Source organism: Zea mays, chromosome 1, assembly GCF_902167145.1.
Source record: "Zea mays cultivar B73 chromosome 1, Zm-B73-REFERENCE-NAM-5.0, whole genome shotgun sequence".
NCBI lineage: Eukaryota > Viridiplantae > Streptophyta > Magnoliopsida > Poales > Poaceae > Zea > Zea mays.
Genome location: NC_050096.1, coordinates 223,878,370 through 223,891,809, shown reverse-complemented (window position 1 = coordinate 223,891,809; position 13,440 = coordinate 223,878,370). Strand labels below are relative to the sequence as shown.

The window sequence follows — 13,440 nt, the reverse complement described above, 5'->3', positions numbered from 1 at the left end:
GCATAAGCCATTGTTGTCGCCTTATGAGGCAACAAGTTTGCTCGATCTCTTCCTTCATTGATCGCTTCGAGATGGTTGTTTTTGCAAAAGTGACGCTATACAGTCAGCTTCCGATCTACAATGCGTTGTAAGTACCCTTAGAACACTGATGATATGTAAGGTGTTACTATGTACCATATGAAACATGATGTCCGCAAAAGAAAATCAACTTTGAACTTGAAATTCTTGAATGTGTATAGGAAATATTATAGGAATTAGACCAGATGTTTTCAGGTGGTGGCGACTGCACTCGTAAACTGTGTAACCTAATGGTACTTGCATAGCTAGCGAATCTAGGATTTAAAATTAGGGCAGTACAATCTTATGAAAATCAAAATAAACAAATGAGTTTGTATTTTAAGTCCTACAACATATAAGAATTAAAAGAAACAAATAAATCAAAATCATCTGTATACTCTAGCAAGATGAAAATTAGCTGTCGATCCGCTAACCAAGGTACCAATAGAAAAGATTCTGTGGACAAAATCACAAAACTAATAAGCACAAAAGGACATGATGAATTCACAATAAGGAACCCCCTCGCTGTAGTCTACCTCCAACCGTATATATTCCTCCATCTCCCTATATATAGCTCCACCGTATTTACCCTAGCTACAACAAGTTGATCACTTCTCTTCTTCTCCCTCTCCAGCACACAGTGCAAAGCAGGAGCGGGAAGCATGTCATCCCGTCACATCCCCACGAAGCGCTCGACCAGGGTCGTCGTCCCCTACAACCCGGAGACCAGTGTTGGTCTCCAGGCGGCCCTCGTGGCGCCCGCGTCGGCGCACCTCCATGTGGCCGAGCCCGTTCGCCGCAGTGCCCGCATCATCACCCTGCAGGCGGTGACAACCACCGACCGACGCCGCAACACCCCCTACTGCATGATGACCAGCTCCCGTTTCTGCGTCGACGATGGTTCTCTCTTCTGCAAGCTCTGCGACCGCCGCATGCACGACCGCATCATCTACATGTACATGTAAGCATCGCGATTGCGTTTGCTATAAACTGCCGCTTGTTTTATCTCATGTTACAGCTGGTGCTATGCATATATGGCTGGTTTCAATCTTCTTCTTTTTTCTTCTTTTTGGAACGTATGTAGGAGCATGGGGTTCTGCACGGAAGAGTGCAGGAATGAGTATTTTTTGGACTACAGGTGTAGGCTCACCATGGCGACGGTGGAGGCCGAGGGCAGGAGCGAGGCAAGGAAGCCGGTGGAGGCGGCGGCGGCGACGACGGAGGGACAAGGTGTTGGCTACAGGCGCATCTTCTTCACTTGTGCCGAGGTCGAGTCGTTCCCTTAGCTTAGCTTAGCTTAGCTTGAAACAACCATGCATATTGTCGCTTGCTAATAAAGCAGCAGCTCTAGTCCAAATTCTGTGTAAGCTTGCACTCGAGGATGAGTTTGGTACTGTTCATGGGTTTCCATCTTATTAGCTAAGAATTTCCTAATATATATCTTTCTCTGTTACAGCTAGCAATATATACATGCAACATGTCCATACTATAATATACGCGTTGTTTTCGTTGTATTTATTTTGTCCACTCATAAAACTCGATAAATTTCGACAAACTTCCAACAGAAGTCAGTTAGGCATGAGGACAAACCCTGCTCTAATTGAGCCAAGCTTTCACAGAAAACAGACTGTCAACGGTAACTCAGGTTATTATGTCATGTATTTCGAATGTTTCTTGTTATGCTTGTCTCCGCAACAACGAGCCAAGAAATCAAGTTGTAGCATACATATCTATATGTTTTTACACGTCGGATGAGCACAGTACAACTGGCTCTAGCAGAATGCAGCACTAACCGAGTTGTTGCATTCAATATAATGATTTTTTTTTCTAAAAAAAATGCTGAATTAATGAAGATCCCAATTTGACCCTGCCAGGTTATGCCTGGGATTGTATTTCGGGTATATAGACCCAATTTCAATAGTGTACTACCAGACCATTTTAAGGACAAAACTAGATATGTGCCCAGGATATAATAATTCAGAGACACAATAATAATGACAAATAAAAAAGAAATTTATTACATAATTTTTAATCATCTATCACAACAACATATAGTCTTTACAGCTTATAGTTTTAGCGGAATAGTAAATAATTAACTATATTGTTCTCTCGTGGTAGCATTCATCTCACACAGACGTCAACTGTTTTGATCATAAACCTATAAGTCCTCGGATACTCAGTGATGTCATTATATTATCATCTATTATTTATCAGTGATTTTTGTCCAAGTACTAAAAATAAACTAAGCGTAAGTATAATTATAACATGTGTTATGAAGACAGCATTAAAGTAACTAACATCTCATAGTAACTAGAAGTAATTCATGAGTAATAGCACTGCTAATAAGGGAATACCATGGAGGAATGGAGGATAGATAATTAATCTTAACCTTAGATCTCTCAGAACAACATGAATAGTAAGGATGGTTTGTTGGTAGAAGAAGCATATATACAAGCCTCACATACCTCCACAAATAATCCTGTTGACACTTTTTTCGGGCGCCAAACACTCAACAAGAACCGGCGGCAGTGCTCTCTGCACAGGCGCGGACGGTCCGCGGCCAGGGGCCGGATGGTCCGCGACCTGGTACAGGGGCTAGCGTTTCCTGCCTGACGGCCGGACGGTCCGCGCATGCGCAGGGGCGGCGGAGGATCGCCGGCGGCGCCTGGATCTCGCTCCCGGGAGGGACCCCGTCGGGGAGGAGAGATCCTAGGGGTTGTCTAGGCTCGGCCAGGCCGACCTAGACTCCTCTAATCGACATAGAGTCGAGGAGAGACGGAGAATTTGGGGATTGGAATACTAAACTAGGGCTAAATTAGAACTAGACTAGAACTACTCCTAATGCATAAGGTAAAAACGAGTAATAGACTTGATTTGATCGATTGTTGGGGGTTCAATCGGCCGTAGCCCTTCATCTATATAAAGGGGGAGGTCTGGATCCGCTTCAAACTGATTTCCGAGTTAATCCCGCGGTTTTAGGTAACAAATCCCGCGAGAAACTAGGAACCCTAACTGACTCTGCGCACGCTCGGACCGTCCGCGCCACCACCGCGGACTGTCCGGACCGCGGACCGTCCGGTCTCAGGGCCGGACTGTCCGCGAGGCTCTTTTTAGCCTTCAACATATGCCCCCTGCCTTTTGGTGAAGGTTGACGAACCAAAAGCATATGAACTAAACCTGATGTAAGTCATCGGATTTTCAAAATAGAGATCATTCAATAAAGCACCAATATATAAAGGCCGTTTTGGATCGCATCCTCTTCAGCCATGTCTGCCTGATCAACCTGTCAATAGGCAAAAACTTGTGGTGCCCCCAGCCCAAATAAGCAAATGGATTGGGCCAGTAATACGAATTCATCGTCGTACCACCCCACACATGAGCAGGACAACACATCGGCGATGGATAGAACGGGACGCACCATGCTATCCCCGGAGGAGGATGACAAGGCGATCTTGGTTGTGCTACCTTTTGGGTCCGTTTAGTCGGCTTTTGCTTTCGCACAGATCGCCCTGTTGACTTCGTCTGCTTTATTGGTCGGTTGTGTGGAACGGCCTTCTTCGTATATTTGGCAAGCAACTGACCAAAAGTAGGGCCGACTCTACTGAGTCGTCCAAACGTCTTAGTAGTATTTTGTTTCCTAACACTTGTTTTGGAACCTTGTGGTCCGGTGGTCTGAGGTTGCTGCTTCTGACTGTCTGTGGACCGTCCAACCATTATAGCCGGACCGTCCGCTCCTGTCTCGGACTGTTCGGCCTTAGTACCCGGATCTTCCGGCGTACGTAGGACAGGTGACCGTGATCGGGTGTCCGATCGTGCTTGCCCCCCCGGTGCCTCCGGTCTTTCTTTTGTCCGGAGTCTTCCGAGTAACCATTCTGCGTGACATATTTGGTGTGCGGGGATCACCAATGACGATATTTTTATCTTTGCTTTTATCGGCCGCACAGGGCCGAACTATGACTTTTTTGCTTGTCGGCTCTAATGTGGCGGTAGGGACAGGTGGCCTGTCAATCCTCACCTCCTTTTGAAACCTCAACCGGCCTTTGTTTATAGCCGATTGTATTTGCCGACGAAAGACAACATAATCATTGGTGTTATGAAGAAAGGAGCCATGCCATTTACAATATATACGCCCTTTTAATTCTTCAACCGGAGGAATTATATGTGATAATTTAATATTACCATGTTTAAGCAACTCATCAAATATTTTATCACACTTAATAATATTAAATGTGAACTTAAACTTTTCCTTTTGTTTCGAGTGCGGGTGAGAGCGAACAGAAGGTTTGGCCTTAGTGGGCCAAACAAGCTTAGGGACATGTGACTTTTTTGGTTCTTGGGGCTTGGGTGGCCGGTTATTCCGCACTAGGTGGATCACAGGTGACTTCTGGTGTTCCAGACGGTCCGACCTGCATAGTCGGACGGTCTGCGGGTGGATCGGACGGTCCGGTACTATCCTCGGACTGTCCGGTCACGTCAAGCAACACCTGTGACCCTTGTGGTGGGCTCTGTGTAACTCCGGACTGTCCGGCGTAGGGTGCCAGACGGTCTGACGGAGGGCCGCACGGTCCGCGATTGTGTGCGGACGGTCCGGTCGTGCTCAGGGTTGACTCACCATTTAGCGAAGATGGTGGTGACGGTCGTCTTGGATATGAGTCCATCGGCATACCAGAATATGGTTGGGGAAACCCATTTGTCGCCGATGTGTTTGGCGCAATTGTTTCAGCGCCTAATTTATGTGATAAAAAATTAGGCATGTGAGTTTTTCCTAATGCATGTGTCATCCTCTCTATATCCTCCGTGATACTTTTAATCCGATTATCAAAAGAATTTTTAACAGATGGAATATCATCAGCTGGCCTGGCATCACCTATCGTGGGGAGCTGTTGCAGCACGGCTAACATATACTCGGCGTTTATCTCCCTCTCTTGGACGGTCTTCTGGTGGCAATCTACCCTGAAGTGCGAGAGGTACCACTTGTCCGCCACCTTGAGCACCTGATCCTTTTGTCGGTGGGCCTCCTCGTCTATTTTCTTCATGTCATCTTATAATCTTTTATGCTTAGCGGCCGATAAATTAGTCAGCCTTGTGTTTTTGTTTGGAGAAGCACCGTTGAGATCTTTAGAATCGGCCATGTAAGCCTGATTTTATAGATCTGCAACTTCTTCCCCAGCGGAGTCGCCAAAAAGTATGTTGACACCTTTTTCGGGCGCCAAACACTCAACAAGAACCGGCGGCAGTGCTCTCTGCACAGGCGCGGACGGTCCGCGGCCAGGGGCTGGACGGTCCGCGACCTGGTACAGGGGCTGGTGTTCCCTGCCTGACGGGCGGACGGTCCGCGCCCTGGGGTCGGACGGTCCGCGCGTGCGCAGGGGCGGCGGAGGATCGCCGGCGGCGCCTGGATCTCGCTCCCGGGAGGGACCCCATCAAGGAGGAGAGATCCTAGGGGTTGTCTAGGCTCGAGCAGGCCGACCTAGACTCCTCTAATCGACATAGAGTCGAGGAGAGGCGGAGAATTTGGGGGTTGGAATACTAAACTAGGGCTAAACTAGAACTAGACTAGAACTACTCCTAATGCATAAGGTAAAAACGAGTAATAGACTTGATTTGATCGATTGTTGAGGGTTCAATCGGCCGTAGCCCTTCATCTATATAAAGGGGGAGGTCTGGATCCGCTTCAAACTGATTTCCGAGTTAATCCCGCGGTTTTAGGTAACAAATCCCGCGAGAAACTAGGAACCCTAACTGACTCTGCGCACGCGCGGACCGTCCGCGCCACCACCGCGGACTGTCCGGACCGCGGACCGTTCGGCCTCAAGGCCGGACCGTCTGCGAGGCTCTTTTTAGCCTTCAACAAATCCAATGGTATCCACAAACATATTCCTATTAGCCTAAAGAAACAAAAACAGAAGGAATTCATACTGGACAGGTATATATATAGACCCGCGAAAGAAATTTCTGGTGTCATCAGCATGTGAGGACGACTCATTTATCGGAGTTATCTTGTAAGGGTCTACTGGAATGCCAGGCATGTCAGTTGTTGCAGCGTAAATGGTTTTATGCAAGTTAAACTCAACCATATAGTATAGGGGGAATCAACAGTCCTGTAACATGACTTTGCACTTTGCATTTGAAACTATGAAATTACTGATAATATAGATATCATCTTCGTGTATGAGGGGACTCTTTGTCTCTACCTTTAGGTTCTAGGATACGAACACAAGGTTGACTTGTCCCTTATGGTTCGGTTTGATGATGAATGATTGCCTACGGGTAGCACTCTGGGATAGTTAGTAGACTGACCAGAGTGTGAGATTATGTGTGTGCAACCATGTCAGTCGTTGTGGTGCGTAGGTATGGAGCACAGGGACGATGGTCGACGGCGAAGGTGAAGGTCATGCGGTTTGATGCCGATGGACAGGGAGCGGTGAAGGACGAGCGCTAGGACTTGACTGAGAGACCGGAGTCGCTGGGTGACCTGTCGTGGTGGCTGACACCTGGAACATGCATTCGCGTGAGGACGTGGCGGAGTGGACCGTGTTACCAGCACGTCGAGGACTAGCAGGACACATGTCCAGGACATGAGGGACATGCACACAGTGTGCTACTCACGACAGTTTGGTGGTTGAGCCTCAAAACCACCCAACACTGGGTTTTCGACTAGGTTTGACCTCAAAACCTGGTGGTGGCTATTCTGGAGGGAACTGGAGGCGGCACGTGGCGTGATCATGGAGGGTGCGTCAAGGCGAAGCAACTCCGTGTGAAAACTCCACAAGTTGGTACATTTCGCCTTCGATGGAGTGGATAGGCTCTATATTAATAGGGGTAGACTAGGAAATAGAAATAACCCTCTATAAATAGACGGGTAGGGCTAGTTAGTTTAGCATCTCTTTGGCTTAGTTTTATTTGGCTCTTGTTTTAGAACTCCTAGTTTTCTCTCTAGATTTTCACTAGTTTAGTCGGGAGATCTGCAGCGATTTTGTCCTGTCGACTGTGTCTTGTTGAAAGGGAAATGTGCCCTTAGGCCATTTCTATAATGTTTTGGTGATTAAGTGCCCAACACACATTCTCTAAGTTCTGAATGTGCCAAAGATTGAAGAAGTGCAAATCATGTAACAAGGTATGTTTCTAGACTTAGTACATTGTTTTGAGTACTAACATATATTGTCTAAGTGCTAGAAACAGGAGAAAAGGAATTGGAAAAGAGTTGGTTATGTACAGCCAACTCCTGCTCGGTCTGGGTGCACCGGAGTGTCCGGTGGTGCACTAGACAGTGTCCGGTGCGCCAGGCGAGTCCAAGGTGAACTGGCCTCTCTCGGGACTCGACGGCGGCGTACGACTATAATTCATCGGACTGTCCGGTGAGTCGTCCGTGGTGAAGTCGTCGCTCTCGGGAAAAGGATCAGCGGCGTACGGCTAAAATTCACCGGACTGTCCGGTGGTGCACCGGACTGTTCGGTGAGCCAACGGTCGACTGCGCAACGGTCGGTCGCGCAATCCACGGGCGACGCGTGGCAGCGCCAACGGTCGACAGGGGGCACCGGACCGTCCTGTGTGCACCAGACAATGTCCGGTGCGCCAACTGCCACGAATCTGCAACGGTCATCTGCGCCAGAATAGGAAGGAGATCCGCACCGGACATGCTACAGTGACTGTCCGGTGCGCCACCCGACAGAAGGCAACTTTGGCCTTCCTTGTTGATCTCCAACGGCTCCTAGCTGCCTTGGGGCTATAAAAGGGACCCCTAGGCGCATGGAGGAGCCACCCAAGCATTCACTAAGCATTCTAAGTCTCCCACACTCCGTCTCCGCGCACTTGATCGATTGTGTTAGTGATTTGAGCTTCGTTCTAGTTGTGAACTCGTTGTGCTTCATTTTGAGCTCAAGTCTTGGCTTGTGTGCGTGTGTGTTGCTGCGGATTTGTGTGTGTTGCTTCCCAACCTTACTCTTGTGCTTTCATTGTGATCTTTGTTGTAAGGGCGAGAGACTCCAACTTGTGGAGATTCCTCGCAAACGGGAAAAAGAGATAAGCAAAGAAAAGTCGTGGTATTCAAGTTGATCATTGGATCACTTGAAAGGGGTTGAGTGCAACCCTCGTCCATTGGGATGCCACAACGTGGAAGTAGGCAAGTGTTACTTGGCCAAACCACGGGATAAAATCACGTGTCTCTTGTGTTGATCTCTTTGTGATTGTCTTGCCCACAAGAACTCGCTTCTCAACTACTTAGTCGCACTAACATTTATATAACCAAGTTTTGTGGCTATTTAGAGTTGAATTTTATAGGATCGCCTATTCACCCCCCCTCTAGGTGCTCTCAATTGGTATCAGAGCTGTTCTCTTCACATAAAGGACTAATCATCCGAAGAGATGGATCCTAAGGGAAAGGGGATGGTGGTCAACGATAAAGAGAAGGAGTCCATCTTCAACGAGCCAAGAGATGACAAGCCCACTGACTCTGGCTCGAGTCACAAGAAGAAGGACGGGAAGAATAAGAGGCGCATCAAGAAGATCGTCTACTACGACAGCGATGAATCTTCTTCTTCACCAAGAGACGACGATGACTCGTCTAAAAAGAAACCGGTTAATTCAAATTATTCATTTGATTATTCTCGTATTCCATTCAATTCCAATGCTCATTTGCTTTCAATTCCACTTGGTAAACCTCCACACTTTGATGGAGAGGACTACTCTTTTTGGAGTCACAAAATGCGTAGTCACTTATTTTCTCTCCATCCTAGTATTTGGGAGATAGTTGAAAATGGAATGCATTTTGACAGTACAGATAACCCTGTGTTTATCAATGAGCAAATTCATAAGAATGCACAAGCTACCACTGTCTTGCTAGCATCTTTGTGTAGGGATGAATACAACAAGGTGAGCGGCTTGGACAATGCCAAGCAAATATGGGGCACCCTCAAGATATCGCATGAGGGAAACGACGCCACCATGATCACCAAAATGGAGTTGGTGGAAGGCGAGCTGGGAAGGTTCGCGATGATCAGGGGAGAGGAGCCAACACAAACATACAACAGGCTCAAGACCCTGGTCAACAAGATTAGGAGCTATGGAAGTACAAGATGGATGGACCACGACGTCATCCGACTTATGCTAAGGTCATTCACGGTAATTGACCCCCATCTTGTTAACCTTATTCATGAGAATCCTAGGTACACCAAGATGACGCCCGAGGAGATTCTTGGGAAGTTTGTGAGCGGGCGCATGATGGTGAAGGAGGGCCGATATGTGGACGACGCTCTTAATGGCCCTCTACCCGTCCACGAGCCTCAAACCGTTGCCCTCAAAGCAACCAGCAGCAGGGAGACGCTACCAAGCAAGGTGGCACAAGTGGAGGCCGCTGGCCTCAACGAAGATGAAATGGCGCTCATCATCAAGCGCTTCAAGACCGCTCTTATAGGACGCAAAGAGTACCCCAACAAGAACAAAACAAGGGGAAAGCGCTCCTGCTTCAAGTGCGGTAAGACTGGTCACTTTATAGCAAATTGTCCCGATAATGCTAATGACCAGAAACAAGAAAAGAGTGGGAAGAAGGAGAAGAAAAAGAACTACAGGAAGGCAAAGGGCGAGGCACACCTCAGAAAGGAATGGGACTCGGACTGCTCTTCTTTCGACTCCGACGACGAAGGACTCGCTGCCTCGGCCTTCAACAAGTCCTCTCTCTTCCCCAATGAACGACACACTTGCCTCATGGCCAAGGAGAAGAAGGTAAGTGTTCGTGATACCCCTAAATACACTACTTCTAGTGATGACGATTCTAGTGATGTTGAAGTAGGTTACTCAAGCTTATTCAAAGGTTTAGATAGAGCTAAAGTAGATAAAATCAATGAATTGATTGATGCTTTAAATGAAAAGAATAGACTCTTAGAAAAGCAAGAGGATATTTTGTATGAAGAGCATGATAAGTTTGTTAGTGTGCAAAAATCTCTTGCTTTAGAAATTAAAAGAAATGAAATGTTATCCTCTGAATTGTCTGTGTGCCATGAATCAATCTCTAGCTTAAAGATTTTGAATGATGATTTAAATGCTAAGCTAGAGATAGCTAATAAATCTAGTTCATGTGAAGAATATGTTGTAGTTTGTAATAGATGTAAGGACTTTGATGTTAATGCTTGTAATGAACATCTTATTGCTATTACAAAATTGAATGATGAAGTGGCAAGTCTTAATGCTCAACTTAAGACTTGCAAAATTGATTTGATAAGTTAAAATTTGCTAGGGATGCCTACACCGTTGGTAGATACCCCACAATTAAGGATGGACTTGGCTTTCGAAAGGAAGCCAAGAACTTAACAAGTCAAAGGGCTCCCATTCCCAACAAGGAGAAAGGAAAGGCCCCTATGGCTAGTAGCATTCAAAGGAATCATGCTTTCATTTATGATAGAAAATTCTCTAGGAATGTGCATTATAATAGGAGTTATGTTGATTATAATGATTCACATGCTATGTTTGCCTCTAGCTCTACTTTCGTGCATGGTAGGCCTAGGAAAAGTAATGTTGTGCATCATGTGCCTAGGAGAGTATGTAATGAACCTTCTATTATTTACCATGCCTGCAATACTTCTTTTGCAATCTTTTGTAAGAATGAAAAAGCAGTTGCTAGGAAGTTGGGGTCCAAATGCAAGGGAGACAAGACTTGTATTTGGGTCCCAAAGGCTATCGTGACTAACCTTGTAGGACCCAACAAGAGTTGGGTACCTAAAACCCAAGTGTAAATTGCCTTGCAGGTTTATGCATCGGGGGGCTCAAGCTGGATTATCGACAGCGGATGCACAAACCACATGATGGGGGAGAAAAAGATGTTCACCTCCTACGTTAAGAACAAGGATTCACAGGATACGATCATCTTTGGAGATGGGAACCAAGGCAAGGTCAAAGGCTTGGGCAAGATAGCCATCACCGACGAGCACTCCATTTCAAACGTATTTCTAGTAGAGTCGCTTGGTTATAATCTCCTGTCTGTAAGTCAATTGTGCCACATGGGCTATAATTGTTTGTTTACAAATGTTGATGTTTCTGTCTTTAGAAGGAGTGATGGTTCATTAGCATTTAAGGGTGCATTAGACGACAAACTCTACTTAGTTGATTTTTCAAAAGAGGAGGCCGATCTAGATGCATGCTTAATAGCTAAGACTAGCATGGGCTGGCTGTGGCATCACCGTCTAGCACATGTTGGGATGAAGAACCTTCACAAACTTCTAAAGGGAGAGCATGTGTTAGGACTAACCAATGTCTGTTTCGAAAAAGATAGACCTTGTGCAGCTTGTCAGGCAGGAAAACAGGTGGGAAGCACTCATCACAACAAGAATGTGATGATAACATCAAGACCACTGGAGCTACTACATATGGACCTCTTCGGACCCGTCGCCTACCTTAGCATCGGGGGAAGTAAGTATGGTCTAGTAATTGTTGATGATTTTTCCCGCTTCACTTGGGTGTTCTTTTTGCAGGATAAATCAGAGGAGGGCTCAAAACAAATTTGAGCTCAAGGTGAAAAAGATAAGAAGCAACAACGGGTCTGAGTTCAAGAATCTGCAAGTGGAGGACTATTTTGAGGAGGAAGGCATCAAGCACGAGTTCTCCGCTCCGTACACACCACAGCAAAATGGTGTGGTAGAGAGGAAGAACAGGACGCTTATCGACATGGCGAGGACGATACTTGGTGAATTCAAGACGCCTGAGCGGTTTTGGTCGGAAGCTGTGAACACAGCTTGCCACGCCATAAACCGGCTCTATCTTCATCGCCTCCTCAAGAAGACCTCATATGAACTTCTTACCGGTAACAAACCCAACGTCTCATACTTTCGTGTATTTGGGAGCAAATGTTACATTCTAGTGAAGAAAGGTAGAAATTCTAAATTTGCTCCCAAGGCAGTAGAAGGGTTTTTACTAGGGTATGACTCAAATACAAGGGCGTATAGAGTCTTCAACAAATCATCGGGTTTGGTTGAAGTCTCTAGCAACGTTGTATTTGATGAGACTAATGGCTCTCCAAGAGAGCAAGTTGATGTTGATGATATAGATGGAGATGATGTTCCGACGACCGCAATACGCACCATGGCGATTAGAGATGTGCGACCACAGGAACAACAAGAGCAAGATCAGCCTTCTTCCTCAATAATGGTGCACCCCCAACTCAAGATGATGGACAGGTTCCTCAAGAAGAGGCGTATGATCAAGGGGGAGCACAAGAAGACCAAGTTATGGAGGAAGAAGCACCACGGACCCCTCCAACTCAAGTCCGAGCGACGATTCAAATGAATCATCCCGTCGACCAGATTCTGGGTGATATAAGCAAGGGAGTAACTACTCGCTCAAGACTAGCTAACTTTTGTGAGCATTACTCGTTTGTCTCTTCTATTGAGCCTTTCAGGGTAGAAGAGGCCCTGCAAGATCCGGACTGGGTGTTGGCCATGCAGGAAAAGCTCAACAACTTCAAGAGGAATGAAGTTTGGAGCCTGGTGCCACGTTCAAAGCAAAACGTTGTGGGAACCAAGTGGGTGTTCCGCAACAAGCAAGACGAGCACGGAGTGGTGACACGAAACAAGGCTCGACTTGTGGCAAAAGGTTATGCCCAAGTCGCAGGTTTGGATTTTGAGGAGACTTTTGCTCCTGTGGCTAGGCTAGAGTCTATTCGCATTCTACTAGCCTATGCCGCTCACCATTCTTTCAGGTTGTTTCAAATGGACGTGAAGAGCGCTTTCCTCAATGGGCCAATCAAGGAGGAGGTGTATGTGGAACAACCCCCTGGCTTTGAGGATGACAGGTATCCCGACCACGTCTTTAAGCTCTCTAAGGCGCTCTATGGACTTAAGCAAGACCCAAGAGCATGGTATGAATGCCTTAGAGATTTCTTAATTGCGAATGCTTTCAAGGTTGGGAAAGCCGATCCCACTCTTTTCACTAAGACTTGTGATAGTGACCTTTTTGTGTGCCAAATTTATGTCGATGACATAATATTTGGTTCTACTAATCAAAAGTCTTGTGAGGAGTTTAGCAGGGTGATGACTCAAAAGTTTGAGATGTCAATGATGGGCGAGTTGAACTACTTCCTTGGGTTCCAAGTGAAGCAACTCAAGGACGGCACCTTCATCTCCCAAACGATGTACACTCAAGACCTTCTCAAGCGGTTTGGGATGAAGGATGCCAAGCCCGCGAAGACACCAATGGGAACCGATGGACATGTCGACCTCAACAAAGGAGGTAAGTCCGTTGATCAAAAGGCATACCGGTCTATGATAGGGTCATTACTTTATTTATGTGCTAGTAGACCGGATATTATGTTTAGCGTATGCATGTGTGCTAGATTTCAATCCGACCCAAGGGAGTGTCACCTTGTGGCCGTTAAGCGGATTCTTAGATATTTAGTTG

General features: G+C 46.5%; 1 protein-coding gene across 2 annotated transcripts; it reads left to right on the top strand.

Annotated features, from left to right (window-relative positions):
* The first annotated feature begins 576 nt into the window (after positions 1 to 576).
* LOC103643326 (uncharacterized) lies at positions 577 to 1,516 on the top strand. 2 transcript variants are annotated; one of them, XM_008666476.4, is made up of 2 exons: positions 577 to 1,018; positions 1,142 to 1,516. In XM_008666476.4, exons 1-2 carry the CDS (start codon positions 720 to 722, stop codon positions 1,341 to 1,343), a joined length of 501 nt encoding a protein of 166 aa, XP_008664698.1. In that variant the 5' UTR covers positions 577 to 719; the 3' UTR covers positions 1,344 to 1,516. The 2 variants fall into 2 exon arrangements, with proteins under 2 accessions (XP_008664698.1, XP_008664699.1); XM_008666477.4 differs by having other exon boundaries at positions 659 to 1,018; positions 1,196 to 1,516.
* The last annotated feature ends 11,924 nt before the right edge of the window (positions 1,517 to 13,440 follow it).